The sequence below is a fragment of the Trematomus bernacchii genome, unplaced genomic scaffold, assembly GCF_902827165.1.
Source record: "Trematomus bernacchii unplaced genomic scaffold, fTreBer1.1, whole genome shotgun sequence".
Taxonomy (NCBI): Eukaryota; Metazoa; Chordata; class Actinopteri; order Perciformes; family Nototheniidae; genus Trematomus; species Trematomus bernacchii.
The window spans coordinates 1,361,629-1,380,938 of record NW_022988066.1 but is presented as its reverse complement, the minus strand read 5'-3'; the positions used below and the strand labels follow the sequence as shown (position 1 = coordinate 1,380,938).

The window sequence follows — 19,310 nt, the reverse complement described above, 5'->3', positions numbered from 1 at the left end:
TCCCCTCTTCTTCTGTTCCTCCTGCGCACCATCCCCCCTCTCATCTTTCCCCCTTTGTCAGGGGAAATCTCACATTCAAACACGTTATTAGCATAACACCAAAGCCCCAAGCTTCCCCAGCAACAACAGCAAGCATTGTCTGAAGAAGAGATTCTATTTTTGTCTTACATTTTTATTGTTTTATAGTATTCATTATTACAAAACCAACCAATATTTGTTATTTTGAATACATTTGTTGAAACCCACTGTGAAGAAGTGTGCCACAAACTAGGCTGGCCTATTTGAAAAAAAAGAATTACCATAAAGCAATATCACAAAAAACAAGTTACTATTGCATCATCTCACATGTGAGCGTTTCTCCTGGAGCTTCATAGGGACTTGCGACATACAGTGTCTAACAATTGCAATTAATAATTATGTTCATTGTTGATTAACAGGCCGATTGTTTTCTAGATTCAATGATTAACTGTTTGAAGCATTTCCAGCCCTGTTACTCAAACACCATCAACATGTTTTAGTTCAATATGATATAAAACTGTGAAACACACAACAGAGGCTGAAACTGCATTTTATGCTTTTTTTGTACCAAACATTTATTTGTTTTTATTAATTGATTGTCAAAATAGTGGTGATTATTTTCAACCGATTGACCGATCAATTAGCCGACGCTGCAGCTTCCAATTGAAGTGTACTTTTTTGGTATTTGGGTCGAGTATACTGTATAAATGTCCTGCAGACACTAATTAGACATTCACATGAAACCTATTGTATACCCAAAGATACTCAACACAAGCTATCTTAATTTTCTGTTGCCGACTTCTAAAACATGTCATCATCAGTCTAAATCATGTTTATAAGACATTCTATTACAATGAAAATAGGTCAGTAAGTAACAAGAGGAACAAACCGAAGCTGTTAAAACGGGAACAGGGTTTAAGGTAAATTGTTAATCAGATATCAGGCTAAACAGGAAAAACCTGATCAGAATTTTTTAGTCAAGTAAAACCTTGATATATACAGTCTATGAGTAAAACACACACCCAGTGCTGTATAACCATTTTATTCATGTTAACACCAACCTCATTCAGAAGATAATAAAACCTTAATAATCAGGCTTTCATACATTCCCCCGTTTAATCTGCACACATCTTCTATCTAGACTTACAAGTAAAAATAGAGACAGAGCATAATATGCTGTATATTTACTGTATACAAATATTACATTTATATTGATTGCCCTTACATGATTTAACAGATAAAAAAAAAGGTAATAAGTTCAAGAATATATTTTTCCCAAGCTCAGATAATTACATTTACTGCAGCAAATCAGGACAGAAATATTAACAGAAAATGACACCAAACTTTCTTCTTTTCTTAACGGGAGTGCATCCGCATCACAGAGTAGGATCAAACAGAGAAGAAAGCAAACAAACCAACACAACAAATAAGGAGTGTGTGGGGTATGAGTGTGAGTCACCAGCAGGACAAACTTTAACAATAATGTCCCTCTGCAAGGGTCCTGAACATCCAACTACCACACTGAATGCTGATGTGCATGTTGCCCTGACAACAGACCCAGCCTCAGAGGCCATGAGGTTACTGGAGTGGGGTGGGTTGATGTGGCAGGTGTGTGTGTGTGTGTTTGAGGTGACATGGGGTTAAAGGTTTTAGAGTGAAAGAAAGGGCTGCTGCTCAGCTGCAGTTTCTGTTAAGGCGTTAAAACATGCAAATAGTTACAAACTGGGGTTTATATCAGAGATACGGGTCACATTTAGCTTTACTTGACTATGTTAATTGCCAAAGAAAATTCTGTTGCAGGACCAAATTGCTGGTTGTTAGCCCATTTACTACAAGCCACAGATAATTACATCACAGCTCATTATAAGAGAAAAAAACATGTTGCTGTGTTTAAGAAGTGTTAAATACTTTTGCTGTCTAAAACAGTTTGATGGTTAATTATTCCAATATTTGTTATCGTTTAAGTCATACTTCAAGTCAAAAAACTCTATATGCTGATAATATATATAGTTTTTTTGTCTTATGTGAAAGTAAATGTAATATCTGTCTTTCGTTTCATTCTGACATAACAAGACATTTGAAGCCTTGGGTTTTAGAACATTGTAAGAGGCACTCTCACTTGTTTGGCAATTTAATTATTCAGTTTCAGAAAGCCATTCATTTCCATTAACGCTAACTGATTTTCGTACTGCACTGAAATAAATGGAAACACATGCCTGACTCTTGGAAAAATATATCAACTCTGAAACTGTGCTGCATAAAGTATTTTGATAAAAGTTGCAGCCACACTGCTATCGTGCTTTAAGAGCCACGTCCATATTAAACTAAATGCCATCATGTGACTTTAGGCAGTCAACTGTCCTCCCACTGCCCCGTCCGTCTAATAAACTCTGATCAAAAGCATAACGAAGCATTTACAAAGCTTCAGAAGATATCCTCTCCTGATAGATTAAAATAAAACGTGGGGGATGGGGTTTTACATAAAAATCAACAGAGACTATGGAGGCCTATCAGGTCAACTTTGACCAGGATTATTTGCTAATGGGGTGAGGCAGTGGGTGGATTACAGTAAACACATGATTCCTGCGGTGTCACTTGACCGAAAAACTATTAGTGGAGTTTACAGATATCCACTATGAAGAGTCAAATAAAAACATACAGTAAGGCTCATTTAAATAGTCCGCTACATCCTGGCTGCATGCGCTCAGCGTGGATCAACAGTTAGCAAGTTGTCAAACACACGGAGGAAACATCTGTCTTTTTCATGGCAGAGATATTTTGACATCTGGTGTTGTTGTGGCAAAATTATTAATTTCCAGGTGTCTGCAATTATCACACATCTCATTAAGTTTTACAGGGTTCGTCTGAATCTTGACTTCACGGTACCAATTAGGGTAAAGTGGAAAGGAATGACAAGGATGCCTATGACAGGGATGTCTTTGGGGCAACAGAAATAGAAATGAGCAATAACCCAGCCTCACCGACACTTATTGGATTGTATTCCTGTATGCAGACTATTCACCATCCACTGTGCTGCCACTTTAGAGCTCAGTGGGACAAATCTTGTTTAGCAAACTGCATATGCCAAAAAAGAAAATGGTGGAAAATAGCAACACACTGACGCAGCAGCTGTTAATTATTTTCTAATAGGTGGCATAATGGGCTTAATATTGTTTAACAGTTTGAATAAAATCCAAATGGAGCGGGCTATTACTTGCGACTCTAAATAATCTTTGAATAAATGCCAAGGAATTTGTGTGAAGACAGTGAAGAAGAAACGGCTGATAAAAAAGCAGAAGAAGAAGCTTTTGCAGCTTTCACTACATTCATGGTGCGTTGCTAACACCCCCCTCTCCCCAGCCCTAAAGGCGACTCTACGTCTGATCTATTCGTCTCCTTGGTGACACAAACACTAATCCCTCATTATGGGATGTAGGCTGCGGCGCCCCGAAGCCCCGTTTTTTTTATTCCCATATCACACCACTCCAAACGGAGCAGATTACTGTAATCTGGGAACACTGGAGCAGACAGATTAGATTAAGCTCATTACACACATAAAATATGGGAAAAGGGGTTAAGAACACCTCAGTTTGTTGGTTAAACACACGTTAGAGCACACACACATACACACATATTTTTTGGTCTTCTGCGGACACCAACATACTCTCTGGGGCTGCTGCCAAATCTAAAAATCCTATGACAGATCTCTTCATTGACAATTTACAGAAAAATGAGATTTAAAAAAGAAACAATTAACAGGGCACAGGTAATGTCTGTAAAGCCGTGCTTTACAAGGAGCTTTCTTTAGTATTTAAGTGCAAATAATCCTCCTTTCCCTTAACTGTTAACACGTTTTAATGCTTGCTGTAATTTCTGTGTCCCTTTGTAGGTACAGATTAGTTTTTAATTTCCGTTGCAGGCGTCTAACCACAAGTGACACAAGTTATATGATTAATTTTTCCGGTTGGTTCATGCGGTTGTCAAGGACATGAGCAGCATAGAATCATGCTAAAGGTGCTGTAGTACTCGCTGTAGTGTTTGTATACGAGTGTGAATGAGAGGGATGAAATAACAGTACTCCAGCCTCCACTCCCTCACTCTCCTCTCATCCTGTGCGTTTCCTTTTCAGGGATTCCAGCTGGAGCAGAGAGAAAGGAGGGAATTACAGTGTACATCATGCACATTCATGATGATAAAACACTTCTTTATATAGACAGTATCTAGAGGAAGTCATTGTTTTGCAATTCACATGTTAATCTCAGGCCTTTGCACCCAAGTCTTGAGGTAAGTCCCAAGTACTAAACGTAGAGTCCAAAACAAGTCATCATGTGCTTTTCACCAATTTTGATCCGCTGGTTTTGAATACTGCAATTCGTTGAGTACAACCACATCGTTTTGGTACAGGAACAAAGTTATCGTAGGTATCATTTTGTTCCGCTTGTAAGGTAACTCAACAGTTCCCTTCTGCATCATGACTTGAAGCTATCTGATTGGTTCAAATGTGGATCTGGGAAATTAAGTATCGACTTGCTGGGAGTGAATGGCATCAAGGTTGGTCGATTCAGTAACAGAAAGGAAATGAAATGCTTCGAGGCATACTAAAAAGCACTCTAAATAATCTTTGGGTTTGGAGGTATTTTGAAGTCTAAATCCGAGTTGCAAGTTTCTTTTGGTTTTGTCAAATCAAGTCTAAAATCATGAAATTACAGACTCCTAGTTCATGTAAATCCAATCCACACCTCTAGTTTAGAGCAACTCTTACCTCATTCTCGACCATCTTCAGCCGGCCAAGTGCGTCCTTGGCAGCGTCCTATATAAGAGAATGAACAATTAAATCACACAAACAGATCCACCATGTACACACACCTAAAAAAACAAACACACACACACACACACACACACAGGTGTACTCACCCTGTTGCCTTGGCTGGAGTATTTCTTCACAGACTCAGCATATCCTTGGACTGAGCGTCGCAGCACATTTTCATAGTCTGCACATGGTGAAGGGTAATGTGGGTGTTTGAGAAGTTAAGACATATACTTAAAGATGTTAGTAAATGTGTGGGTGTGTGTGTTACCTGTGAGTAGAGAAGAAGAGCCTCGCTCCAGCTGGGCTTTCTGCCACTGCAGTCTGTGTGTGAGCTCCTTGTGTTGATGGACGAGGTCGGCTGGGGGATCCCGTTGCGCCTTCCGGTACTCTCCAACCTGAGGGACAAGCGTAATGATGAGCATGGCTTTTGCAACTTGGGGGCCACCAACACACCACACACACACACACCACACACACACACTACACACACACACACACACACACACACACACACACACACACACACACACACACACACACACACACACACACACACTACACACACACACCACACACACACACACACACACACACACACACACACACACACACACCACACACACACACACACACACACACACACACACACACCACACACACACACACACACACACACACACACACACACACACACACACACACCACACACACACACACACACACACACACACACACACACACACACACACACACACACACACACACACACACACACACACACACACACACACACACACACACACACACACACACACACACACACACACACACACACACACACCTTTCTCTCCAGCCGCTCCCTGTCGTAGCTGAGGATGCTGAAGCTGTGGAGTTTGTACTGCGGCGGAGAGTTGTTGGGCTGACTGCTCCTGCTGCTCGCTTCATGTCTGGGTTTAGAGCGAGGAGATGGAGCCTGATTCAAACAAACACACACAAAAACACTGAGGCTTCACTATCAATTTATTTCTGTGCCAATGGTGTTAGCTTGAGTTATTCCTGCATGTATAGGCCTTGCTACATGTTTACAGAAAATAAATCAAAGGGCAGCAGCTCATATCCCGAGGTTTAAAGCTGCCGCACTTTGAAGGCTGCTGCATAAGTTTGTTTTTTTAATCCAATGAAGCACACATTTGAACTGAATTTCTAGATAATAAGAAGTGTTTACTTCTACTATGCTAATATTACGAGATGTGACATTGAGATAAACAGCTGGTAGCCCCAATTCTTCAGTCGTTTGCTGTTAAACATTGCGAAAAGAACAAGAAACAAAACCCTAGATTTAGGATAGCCCAAGGGAAATGCCAAAAGAAAGAAAACTATGTAGAAAACAGGATAGGATAAATGACTTTGTTTCGGGTATTGATTTAAGGTGACAGTCTCCTTTACTTCTCCATACAGTTAAACATTGTTACATTAAGATGACCAATTAAACAGATGTAATGGATACAGGGCATACACCTCTGCAGCCCGGTCGTAGTTGTGTAAAGATTTGTAAAAATATTAAGAGAGAAGTAAAATCCTGCATATTTCTTAAGCCTCTTCTGTTTCCTGGTTACAAAATATAACAATATGGCCGGACGCTGATTTTGAATCATTAAAAAAATCTCACACATATGATTATCCAACATGTTTAACTCCGGGAGGAATCCCGCTCAGACACAAAGACAGCGAAATGCCCTGCTTCAGTTTCACAGTGCACACTCATGCAGCTCAGTGGGAAACTCAAACTCACCCGCTCCTTTTGTCTCTCTGGAGGAGAAAGGGAGGACACAGGATCGAGAACCAGCCACTTCTCCGTCACCGGCTGCAGATCCACTCCTGATAAAGGCTCCCTGATCTTCACCCTCACCTCCAACTTGCCACCTGTAGCTTTACGTCCATCCATCACCTACAACAACACATAAACGCACTGTTGAGATACATCTGGGGAGTACATGTGCATTTGTGTTAGCTGGAAATCAGCACTTACCTCTATAATCTCTCTAAGGTCACAGTGGTTTTCTAGAGTCTCTAACTTCAGATGAGCAGTGCCTATAACTTTGTCCGTCTTAAACAGGCCCCTGTGAAGACAGGGTAAAAACACAACTGACCAAAGAACAACATGACATTTACAGCATACATTATTATGGCAAATAGTGATGCTTGTGATGAGTGGTTTTTATTTACCCCTTGTGGACGATTTCAAACTTGATTCCTTTGGACTGGACGACTCGTTTGAAGCCTCGGTGAGTGCGGTTGATGTTGAGTTTGAAAGTCTCTTTAAACTCCGGGCTGCTGGTGCTTTTTACTGTGCCCGTTTTGTCCCTCTGAGCCTCCTCCTACACACATATCAAACAAATGAATACATGAAACACATCTGGATACAGAGGGAACTGCCCATACTTCAATCAGTGAGTGGGAAAGATTCTTACGGCACTTGGAAAAGGAAACTCAAACTTCACACTGGCATCCAGATCGCTGGCTGAGACACCTGAAGGCAGAGAGGAGGAGTAAGGGATCATACATTTGATACATTACTGCCGGGTTCATTTAGAGGTGGGTCTGCCTGCAGTACCTGAGGGAGCGGGGAGGTTGATGCCTTTGTTGATGTACAGTATCAGGTCATTGAGTGTCAGGTTGGAGTGGATCCTAAATAACAGAAACAAGAGTGATGATCATTCAGTAACAGCACCACGAGTGACAGAAAACAGGCAGTCAGCAGCACTGAACGCCAAAGAATCCTGACTGTTGAATGAGTCACTGCCAGAGGCTGCTAGCTGTTAGCGCCGTGTGATACTGGAGCAGAGCCAGAGTGAGTCACAGTCATTTCATTTGACTCATTTACCTCTCCAGTCAGAGAAAAAGAAAAGAAGAGAGTTCCAAATTAAACATTAGTTCAGTTTTAAAGCTTCTACTAAAAATATATATATTTACAATGTAATAAATAGGAATAAAGATGACCCACTGATCTACTGACTGTTTTATTTTTGCTCGGATGCAAAGCAGCCTGATCATTACAAGCAAGTTAAAGAAATTATGGTTTCTGCGTTTAATCACACAAACATGACATGCAGTTCAAAAAGTGTTTTAAAACGTTTTTACAAGAGTAACACCAGAGTCAAAACAGAAAAGTGATTTTTGGTTAAGTAATGTACAAACTACAGTTTTGATTTGATGATCTTGCTAAAAGGAAAAATCACCTTATTAACAAAGTGATTGCAAATAATTCTGTGGTTGACATGAATGTGTGTACTCAATCGGAGGGCAATAATAGCCAGAGATGTGAAGTAACTAAGTACATTTACTCAAGTACTGTACTAATGTACAACTTTGAGATACTTGCAGATGTGGATGAATGATGTGAAATATAATCAAGTGTTAAATCAGACTTTAGTTCCACCTGGAGTAAATTCACAAGCTACCCTGCAGTATACAAAGTCATTCAAACTAGCTGCACCTTTACCAGCTTTGAGAACACTTTCATGATCAATCATTATAATAGAAAATATCATAAATATTATTTTGAAATGGACCATTCTGCACAATGACTACTTTTACTTTTGTACTTTAAGTATATTTTGATTCTAATACTTTTACTTGATTAACATGTTGATTGCAGGACTTTTACTGTAACAGAGTATTCTTACACTCTGTTACTTCTACTTTCCCTTAAGTACAAGATCTGAGTACTTCACCCACCTCTAATAATCGCTAAGAAATTTCCCTCAAATCCAAAAATATCAACCTCAATTTGGACTTACAAGACAAGTCAGGGGATCACCAAAGTGGTCATGACTCAGCTTGATGAAAATCTATCCGATAGTTGATCAGATATTTCCATCTGGACCAAAATGGTGGACTGGCTGACTGGCCTTGCTATCTCTTGAGCCATTACTTCACAAAAGTTGATTTAAACTCTTTCTGTTCTTGTTCAGCACATGCCATTCAAAGAAAAACACTTATGTTTAGAATGTGATTATCAATTATAATTCATTATCTTTGAGATTGTTGCTGACTCACTTGACAGTGTTCAAGGTCCTCTCCTCTGTGCGGCACTTGGGGACTGGCTGGCCCTTGGCGTGGGCGTTCTTCAATATCTCAATGTTCTTCATACACTCCTCAACCAGCTTCTCAAACCTGCCGAGAGACAAAGACATGCTTGAATGTCACAGGTCAGGTCACAGACACATATTGAAACAAACAAACTATTTGCAAAAACGAACACGTGTGTTCCTGCAGTTTAGGAGACATTTTCTGTTCCTTTGCATATCTGAAGTAAGAGAAGCAATGATCATTTGTTTGGTGGTTAAATGTATGGGAAAATCTGTGAAAAATATCTGCAAGGAAAACCTGAAAAATATGCAGCGTGACATGAAAGTTAAACACCGTCTGTGTTGCTACAGTGACAGCACACACCACGACTGTGATGAAGTGCTTAGTGAATAAGTCCATCAGTAGAAGAGAACTGAAATATATAATAATCTCATAAATCATTTTTCATGTAAAGATTAAATATTTGCTTCTCAAATGTGAGAAGTTACTTGTTTTTATGCTTTTATTGTAATAAAATATGAAGTATTTGGGCCTCTTGATTTTTATTCAGGATAAGCAAATGGACCAGTTTGGGACATATGTAGTAAACTATTAAGTCATTCTTAATTTGATGTATCATTTTAAAAAGATACTTAGTGATCAAATGTAGTGCGTCTGGAAGCTACGTTGAAAAAACGAATTGCATTACAGCCAGATGCAGGTATTGCTAGATGGACCAATAAATGATCATCTGGTATACCAAATGAAAAAACCATGTGTAATCTGACAGGGAAACCTTGAGATTTTAAGAAGATTTGGGGTTGGGGAGAAGTTCACATTGTAGCTCTCAGCGTTTATATTGTCACAGCTGGGTGGACATGCAGGGGCTATGGTCTGTTCCCTCTGTGTAACCCTCCCGGTGTAAAAAAGTACATTTTATGAAGAGGTTGGTTATTGGACCTGTTGGGACGGAGGGGAGCGTGGGCCGGTCGTGTGTGTGTGTCAAGGGGTTTATGGGGTAGGAAGGCGGGATGAATGATTATTATATGTGGCATGTTACTAAAATATTTAATTACAATGTGAACCATTAATAACAATGTGAATGGACACAAGCATTACTTAAACTCCAGAAAATAATAGGTTTTAAATTGCATCATGGCTGCGGATAATGTGTATTAAAACATTCTTATACAAATATACAACTAAGGAATGAGCCTTACTTCAGAGCTTCGGCCACATTGCCCAGCAGTATGAGCTGCTGAGAGTATCCCAGACATTTCTGTAGATCCAGATAAAGGCACAAAAGAAGGTGGGGGTGTGAAAACAAGAGCAAACAATACGACATTATAATAAAGAACAATGGTGATTTTAAAAGCTGCACAACTAGAAAAGTGATGCAAAAATCTTCAGTAAAAGCTGGAAGCAAGATTTAGGTGCATTTTTGCGTAAAATGTTTATAAAAGTAGAAAGGAGAGACATGCCCTGACCTCATGCTGCTTCTTTAAAAGTTCCATGAGGCCCTGGTACTGCTCACTGGAGCGGGGGGAGAGAGGGGAGGTGCGGGAGCGAGCCAGAGAGTAGTCATCCTCGCTGACTGGAGCACTGGGAATCTGTCAGAAAGAGAGGGACAACTGTTAATGTGGCGCGATATAAAACAAATCTGTCCAAGTAAGATCTAAGCGTGTGCGATATTCTGCAGACAGAGAGGAAGACAAACTAACAGAGGCACAAGCTTAATATTCTTGATGATATTACACCGAGAGAAAAATATGGCACAGGTTTCCAATAAAAGTCAAAATGAAAGAAAGTCATACGGGAGAAGTATACGCAATATGAATACTGGAATGTCACTGCAAATATGCAGATAAAGTCGCACAGGTGCAGAACAAAGGTGTTTTGATTTCACCCCGTGCTTCCTTCCTCCTGTCTTCTATTTCTGGCTCTTTTGTGTTCACACTCCTCACACTTTTTCTCCCCTGACGACACGTTTGACACTTTGCTCTGTTTCCTCTCATATAGGATTCATTTGCACGAGAGAATATATGTATGACCTTGGTGATATCGACGGGCAGGCCTGATTTGGCAGCAGTGATCATGGGGTCCAGTCCCTTGGCATGTCGGAGGTGCTGCGCTGCTCCCGTCATGTCCTACAAACAGTCACATGACAGCAATGTGTCAATCAAACCGCAGCAACACAACAGATGTTCACAGCTCCAAAAAAAACAACAACATGCTGCTGTGATAAAGACATCTACATAAAATAGAAACAGGGCTGGGAATCTATCTGAAGCAAAGAAAAGAAAAGGAAGGGGGAAAAAAAGTTACCTTCATCTGTTTGGAGCGCAGAGCTGCACGCATAAAAGCCTGTCGCCGTAGCAACAGGAAATCCACTTGCTGCTGGGCTGCAGGGATGATTAAGAGAAAAAAAGTGAAACTCTGCCTCGTGTAACACTCAAACACTTTGTGTGGCACATTTTGCACGTGCAGGCAGGCATCCGGGTATCACACTCACACACACACTCATACACACTCACACACACTCTCACCTTTAGTTCCCAGTTTTAGAGCCGAGGAGCCTCCTCCAGGGGTCTGAGGGGCTGGAGACTTTGCTTTCTGTACAGGTGGAGGCTGCGGGAAAGAAAACACGATGGTCCTCAGAGAAATGCAATCAAACGTACAGATGTTAAAGTACAGCATTCTTTTCTTAAAGTGCTGAAAATGATCCTTTGTTTCATCAATTTCAACAGATAAGTCTTCACTAAATTTGGCGCGTTACTGTTTATTAACCTACATATATAAATTATTTCTTAATTTTTTACTATTGAATTGGTTAGTCCATACATGTACTCTTCTAAAAGTACAAACTCTTAACATTTATTTACAGGCAGTATATTTGCCTTAAATCGAAAGAAAAAAATGTACATGAAGAAAGAAAACAAGATAACAATACAAATTAAACATCTAATAAAATAAATAAGAATAATAGTTTATAAAGTATATACATCTACTGTATACAGGCATACATTAAAGGTGGGGTAGGTAAGTTTGAGAAACCGGCTCGAGATGCACTTTTTGTTATATTCCATGGAATGCTCTTAACATCCCGATAGCAATGAATATCTTAAGTGCTTTGACAAAAAATCCATTAAAAAATGTCATCTGTGGAAGCCGTGGTACTGTAAAAAGCACGACCAATCATTTTAGCCGGCCCGGCTAATATAACTGGATGGCCTACCTGCCTGTCAGCCTTTCATCTGTGCACAAACTTATCTCGTGCCCTCATTGGTCATGTGCACGTTCATGTGTGTTGGAGGAGGGGCTCTGTAAGGAAGTGGCAGATTTGTTCCGGCTGTGTATTTTCAAATTCTAGCGATCTCGAGCCGGTTTCTCAAACTTACCTACCCCACCTTTAACAATACTATTAAAAAAGACCAAATCAATCTTAAACTAATGAGTGGTATATTATTTTAAAATAAATTAAATTCAATAAAATAACAACAATATTAAACAATACAACAATAAACAATATTTTACACTTTACTGTGACAAGTATTCATTTGATATATGAGGCAGGAGGTGCAGCAAGGAAACGGATAACAGTTCAATATCCTGGCACAGAAGCTGGCATGGCAAACAATAAAACATTACTAGCTTTGGTTAAAAGGCAACCAACCAGGTTTGTTGGCTGCACAATAACAACTTGACCATTTGGTTGAGCATTTATTTATTTTATTTTATTATTTTTACCTTGGCAGCCTCTCTTCCATCCTCTTCTTCATCTTCAGCGTCTGTGTCCTGATTAGCTATCCTCATAGCCGTTTCCAGGACACCCATGAAGTTCTGCTGACTCCCCTCTGAGCCCTGAAGTGGCGGACAGCCTAGAACAGCAACACACACATGACTTACTGTAACTGTAAAGTACATAGAGCCACATGCTGAAACACACCTGGAGAAAGTTACCTGGTGGCACAGGAAGATCAGACAAGCTGACAGGACGTCCAGCTTTGTGAGCTTTGATGGCATCCTGGTATTGCTGTTCAGAAAAGAAGAGAGGATAGATAATTTTTTAATAATTAATCGTCGGATCACTTCTTAACATGTATTAGTATAGTAAATGGGAAAAGGGTTGTCGATGCATTCCTTGTTTGTTATTATCCATGTTCCTCCTTTTTGAAGACCTGCAATGTTTTCTTTTGGATTTAAAAATAAGTATTAACATTAACACTTTTAACTAGAAAAGAAATTAGCAATACCTAGCAATAACTAACAACTACTGCTGATGCAATAAGAGCATTAACTGTAAAGGTGATATCCATGTATGGTACTTCTTTTGTACTTTATACTTTATGAGGCATGATTATTTTTTAGGGCTGCTAATTAACAGATTGTTCACATTATCAATGAAGCTACCGATTTCATAGATTGATTGTTTGGTTAATAAATGTCAGAAAAGAGTGTAACATTTCCATCTCTCCAAGTCCAAGGTGTTGTCTTTACATGTCAGTCTGAACTGGGGATGGGAATTTGAAAGCAAATGTATATTCGAATATTCAACCCCCAAAAAAACAGTTAACCGATTAACCAAAATGTACATATCCTATAAAAAAAAAAAAAATGTGGGAGAAATGTTGACAAAGAAAATACAAATAAATGAGTTAGTAAACAAATAAATACATGTTCAAATAAGTATAGAAACCAAGTAGAATTTGTCAAATGTATTGAACTGGTGATCACAGTTTGAACAGTTGACAGCTTTAGGCCTACAGCTTTCATGCTTAAAACATAACTTGGTTTTTAAATGAAAGAGGGATCATACACGAACAACATAACGGGTTAGGGTAACGTAACCCTATCACAACAGAGATCAACAACCTATAACAGGGCCTATGCACAGAATGCAGCTATTCAATACTCATTCTTGTTTAAGAATATGAGCATGTCTACTCGGGGGAGAGGCGGGTGCGGAGGCGATTCACAATCAGGCCAGCTGTAGAGAAGACCCTCTCAGCTGGAATTTGGGCATAAGATGAGGTTTGAGTCTGCGTGATCAGCGTGTAGGGAGGGGCAGCCGCTATATCATTAGCTAGAACTAGCTAGATCTGATGGATTTGGACATAAACGCGAGTGAAGTATAACCGGATGCGAGAGAGAGAGATCAGCACCTGCAGCTCTGCAAAAGCATAACTCACAAATGTGCTTCTGCTCCTACAAAAGCATTACACTTGCTAAACAACACATTTTTGTTCTTTCTTTCATGTTCTTGTTTCATCAATGAACCTTGCCTCAGCCTAGTCCAATTTAATTAAAAGTCACAATTTATCAGTCAATCATCAGAGAACAAGACAGCCTATATGGCAGGTTATTCTGGTAGCTGAAATAAGCAACAGCAGTCATTACGGGCAAAGCGACGAGTGTATTTCCAGTCAAATAAAGTGAGTCACACACCAGCTGTTCAGGGAAAGGAGGAAAAACACGTCCAAATTACAGCACAGAGCCAGGAATTCAACGTGCCTCATAATTAGCTGTATCTTTGAGTAGTATATATAATGCTGTATTGGATTTAGATGAAGCTGTAAATATAAAATATTTTTAAGAGGAATAAAACAACAACAATATATGAAAGGACTTGTGTGTACCTTGACGATGCGCTGGTGCATGCGAGCCTTGCGATCGTCTCCTTTGCTCTTGGCTCCCTCTGCTGCTGACTTGTAAATGTCCATCCTCTGCTGCAGGGCTTCCCCCAGACTTCTGGGAGCAGGGAGATCTTTGCAGGACACACACACACACACACTTTATTATTTTAATTCAACAGAGATCTTTTTTATCATCTGAAGGATTAGGGCTATTGGAGTCTTACCGGCAGTGGCCACCTGGGTGGGAGCAGGTGGAGCAGGTGCAGCGGGGGCAGCGGGGGCAGCGGGTTTAGAGGAAGATTGAGGAGGAGGAGGTGCACTTTGGGCTGCCACTACGTCTTCTACAGGTGAGTGGAGGGATGGAGATAGGTTATTATTATTATTATCAAAACTATTCCCGTCAACAGGGGGGTAGAATATGGAAAATAAAACAATAACAGGCAAAAAAAGGTCCAATATTAAAAATAATTGAAAACGGTGCAAAGTTCTGGAAAGCAGTCTTCACAGTTCTGTGTTTACCAAAGGGTGTATCAATAGTTAGTCAGTGCTATTCATTAAAGGTAGGGTAGAGGTACGTTTGAGAAACCGGCTCGAGATACACTTTTTGTTATATTCCATGGAATGCTCTTAACATCCCGATAGCAATGAATATCTTAAGTGCTTTGACAAAAAATCCATAAAAAATGTCATCTGTGGAAGCCGTAGTACTGTAAAAAGTACGACCAATCATTTTAGCCGGCCCGGCTAAAATAACTGGATGGCCTACCTGCCTGTCAGCCTTCCATCTGTGCACAAACTTATCTCGTGCCCTCATTGGTCATGTGCGCGTTCGTGTGTGTTGGAGGAGGGGCTCTGTAAGGAAGTGGCAGATTTGTTCCGGCTGTGTATTTTCAAATTCTAGCACACTCGAGCTGGTTTCTCCAAAATTACCTACCCCACCTTTAACTAAATTAATAGTATGTAGGAATCAGTTGTTGTTATTGAGAACAAAACTGTAAACTGCATCAAGTTGTTTTGAGATGGAATCTTACATTTGTATTTATATATATATACAGTCGGGTTTGGACTTTGACACAATTTTGATCCCTTTAACCCTAACCCTTAAAAAGGGGATACCACGTATGTGATGTAATCTATGGTTGTAATTCCTACACCATTCATGGAAAATACCCTCGAATTAAAGCTGAAAGTCTGCACTTAAAGCACATATTGATTGTATAATTGCAAGTCCATTGTGGTGGTGTACAGATCCAAAATGATGAAAAATGTGTCAATGTCCAAATATGTATACAGTATCAATGTATAAGATTGAGCAATCTCAGTTTCTGTACCATTATGTATGGCTGTCAGAAAGATGCAGGAGAAATCAAACTGGTTTAATGGACAAAAACTAGTTGTTAAAAGTATTGTATACAATCACTTATGGACTTAAATAAAGAAAAAAAGACAAGAGAACATATTTTTGAGGTCATGCAGTGAGGTCTGAACATTAAAGGCAAATAGGCACTAAACCAGTTTGAGCGAGATAAACCAAACCTAGAGAAGATAGTGAACAGTGCAGTCATAAAGGACTCCATGAGAGTGGTAACACTGACCAGGGGGGGGCGGTAGAGAGCTCAGGTCAACTGGTTCACCTCGGTCCAGAGCCTCCACCAGCACGTCCATCTTCTGCAAAAAGAGAGATCAACTTTATTAGACTTTTTCTACACACAATCAAATAGATGTACTCATGCTATAACGTTGACATTGGTTGTGTTACCCTGGCAATATGGTAGTGCTGTTTGGCCAGGTCTATGTCTCCGCCCTGTTTGGCGTGTATGGCAGCAATCTTATACTCCCTCTGTCGTGACAGCACTGCCTGTTTCAGCTCTGAATTGAGGCAAAGCATACATGTGTGTGTGTGTGTGTGTGACAGAATAAGAGAGATGACAACAAATAATACAAAAAAAAGGTTAGTTTAAAAGCTCAGGAGGATTACAGGGACATTTAGAGGGGAGCAACTGCAGCAGCAAGAAATTAGGAATATGGGATTATGAAAGTAGTCGTTGTTATGGACAATGATCTTTTTGATAAATATATAGTAAATAAATCCTAATTGATAGTAAGCAAAGCTAAAGAAATATCAGTCAACAGTTAATGAGGAAATGTAAGCAAACCCATTGATCACAAATCATTTTAACCAATAATCATTCAATCATTTTATGTTGATTAACAAACTTCCGGTTTAAGAGTGATTCAATAAATGTAATATTTTTTTAGTGGAACAACACAGGTTAGCAAAAAAGGCCTCACAGAAAAGGTCTTTTTTTCCAACAGTAAATAGAATGTTTATTTAGGTTTATCCTTCTTTTCACCCTTTTGCTTGTTTTCACGATACACCTTTTAATTGTATTTATTTACTATTTTTTATGTTTTCGTTCTTAAAATCTTGACCGTGTACATAATTTGATCTCGTTGTGTAAAGCACTTTGTAATTGTGTTTTTAAAAGTGCTTTACCAATAAAGTTTATTATGATTATTATTATATCGCCACATATTGCTCTTATAAATTCAGTTCACAGTACCAGTGAGTTGTGAAGAGGAGAGGCGTCCACAGGTGACTCTGAATGTGGTCATGTGTGTTTACCTGAGTGCTGTGCGTTGGGCTGGCAGGGGGTGAGGGGAGAGATGGCAGGTGTTCCCGGGGTGATGGCAGCATTAGGCTTTTGTGGCACAGTCAGATGCAGAGGTTTCGCATTAGGAGCTGCAGGAGGCGCCTCCCTCAGAGGGTTCTGATTGGTGGGAGGAGAGGGTATCAGGGCGAGCTCCGGCAGCTCTCGTTCTTTGATGGATTCAGACTCTGCTGGGATGTTGGTCTTTCCGCCGAGAGCAACTGGAGGCGGGATCTCCTCCTCATTGACAGGCTTTCCTTTCTTGAAAGATGTCAACATGGACTGCAATGTCTAGGGTTGAAAAAGAAAAAAAGGCATAAACATGTTTTTTCACATTAAAATGAATATATTTGCTTCAAAATTCTGTTTTAGATTGATATTATTTTTTCACCTTCAAACCTCGGTCATATCTTCGAACTTTGCTTGTCTCCCCTGCAGCCTTTCCATTCGAAATGGCTGTCTTATACATATCAATGCGCTCCAATAGATGAGACTCCAACCCAGTTGCACCGCTGGGAGCAGCAGGAGGAGAAGGGCGGGATGTGACGCCTGCTTTGGGAGCGGTCGGTGTGACGGCAGGAGGGGTCGGAGCAGGAGTGTGATCCTCATCATCCTCTAAAACCTCATTCAGTTCTGCCTATGTACGGAAACACAGGAGTGCATACGGTTTAAAAATCCAGATATTTAAAGCAAATCAACATCCAAGCTTCACCAGTATATTATAGGTAACGTGAAGTGAAGTGAAAAGGATTAGGAATGCAAGTAACAGTTCATTTTTATAATCAGATAATTGTTTCAGTATTTAGTCATCATTTAGTCTGTGAACTACCATGCGCATTACATTTTATTTGTATTATCATACAGCACATGACAAAGAAAAGCAGCACATTTAGCACATAGGAGAAACTGGGAGTAGCCAATGATTTTCATTTTTGATTGACGGTCCTTGTTTATCTATTAAAAAGAAAATTATTTAAATTAATTCACAAATTGTTGAACGGGACAAAAACAATGTAGCTTTGTTACCAGCAGGTCTTCATCATCATCCAAATCTTCACCATCCATGTCATCATCTTCCAGGTCTTTCATACACAGAGCTGCCATTCGCTCTATATCTGCCATGGGAACAGGAGCTGTACGTACACAAATACATCACAATCAGCACTTAGTCATATAAAAAGTACTAGTACAGGTATCAGAGAAAAGAGACAACTGTACTTCACAATGGAACATTTTAACAAATGACATCAGTGTAAGATTCTAACTCACCTTTGCCATCACCTTTCTTCCCTTGCGTTCTCCCTCCACCTCCTCCCACCAGTTTCAGCAGTTCTGCCTCCAGATCTTCATCATTTCCGTCATCATCCATCCCTCCGTCCGGGGACAGGTCAAGGAGCAGCCCCATCTGAGAAACAGCAAGACAGACAGGCATAAAGAAAGGGACAGAGCTGCTGACTCATACTTGTTGTTGACATCATAGCAGTAGATATAATGCACACATCTCACTATCAGACATGACTGGCTTTACCTGTTTGGCTCGTGCTGCCCCTTGACCCCGGGGAGGGGGGTTTCGACTGCGACTCATTGGACTGTTACTATCTAAAAGTTAAAGAGGGGTTACTTTAGTTCAGATAATGGAAACGAGGAGAAAGGTGATGGACATGTCAACAAATGACAGTATCCACTGCTAGTGCAGCTCTACAGAGTGGGCACTGACTTTAAAAGCAGCCACTTAGTGTAATAATTCAAACTGTTCCCACTGTCCTGTATCAAGTTAGCTTCTCTGCTCGAGTTAGCTCACAGCCAGCACAACATACAATTTATTTTTAGCGAATGAACGTACAGGCACGCTGTTTACCTTGGCAGTTTCACGGACCGTGGTGTGAATGTTTACAGCCAGTCGGGTCGGTTATTTAAATCGAAAACTGCTCAGAAACGACAGGAGAAAAGACAAGAGAGCATATAAAAGCAGGCAGGTGTAATTTTACGTTAGGCTTGAGCTGTCAAAACAAGAACGGTGAGCTCTGGAATTGACTTCCTACATTGCGTCTCCCATGGAAACGCACATCGAGCTTTACGGCTGGACAAAACACACCCATTACTGACGTAAAACCCCGCCGTGACGTT

General features: G+C 40.2%; 1 protein-coding gene across 1 annotated transcript; it reads right to left on the bottom strand.

Moving 5' to 3' along the window:
- Positions 1–1,044: 1,044 nt before the first annotated feature.
- cc2d1a (coiled-coil and C2 domain containing 1A) lies at positions 1,045–19,246 on the bottom strand. The gene is made up of 28 exons (XM_034120617.1): positions 19,042–19,246; positions 18,712–18,782; positions 18,453–18,588; positions 18,210–18,316; positions 17,575–17,820; positions 17,159–17,474; positions 16,292–16,401; positions 16,128–16,200; positions 14,757–14,873; positions 14,536–14,663; positions 12,860–12,932; positions 12,647–12,777; positions 11,446–11,527; positions 11,225–11,301; positions 10,951–11,046; positions 10,387–10,509; positions 10,120–10,178; positions 8,888–9,004; positions 7,443–7,516; positions 7,300–7,358; positions 7,055–7,206; positions 6,858–6,948; positions 6,621–6,776; positions 5,670–5,801; positions 5,097–5,223; positions 4,933–5,009; positions 4,781–4,828; positions 1,045–4,156 (listed from the first exon to the last, which is right to left on the bottom strand). Exons 2-28 carry the CDS (start codon positions 18,766–18,768, stop codon positions 4,124–4,126), a joined length of 2,997 nt encoding a protein of 998 aa, XP_033976508.1. The 5' UTR covers positions 18,769–18,782; positions 19,042–19,246; the 3' UTR covers positions 1,045–4,123.
- Between the last annotated feature and the right edge of the window lie 64 nt (positions 19,247–19,310).

Excerpts from the sequence above, each read along its gene's own strand:
- cc2d1a (XM_034120617.1), bottom strand. The coding sequence starts at position 18,768 with ATGAGTCGCAGTCGAAACCCCCCTCCCCGGGGTCAAGGGGCAGCACGA. Across the intron at positions 17,821-18,209 it reads ATGATGATGAAGACCTGCTG|GCAGAACTGAATGAGGTTTT; the intron begins GTAACAAAGCTA and ends TTCCGTACATAG. Across the intron at positions 4,829-4,932 it reads ACTCCAGCCAAGGCAACAGG|GACGCTGCCAAGGACGCACT; the intron begins GTGAGTACACCT and ends TCTCTTATATAG.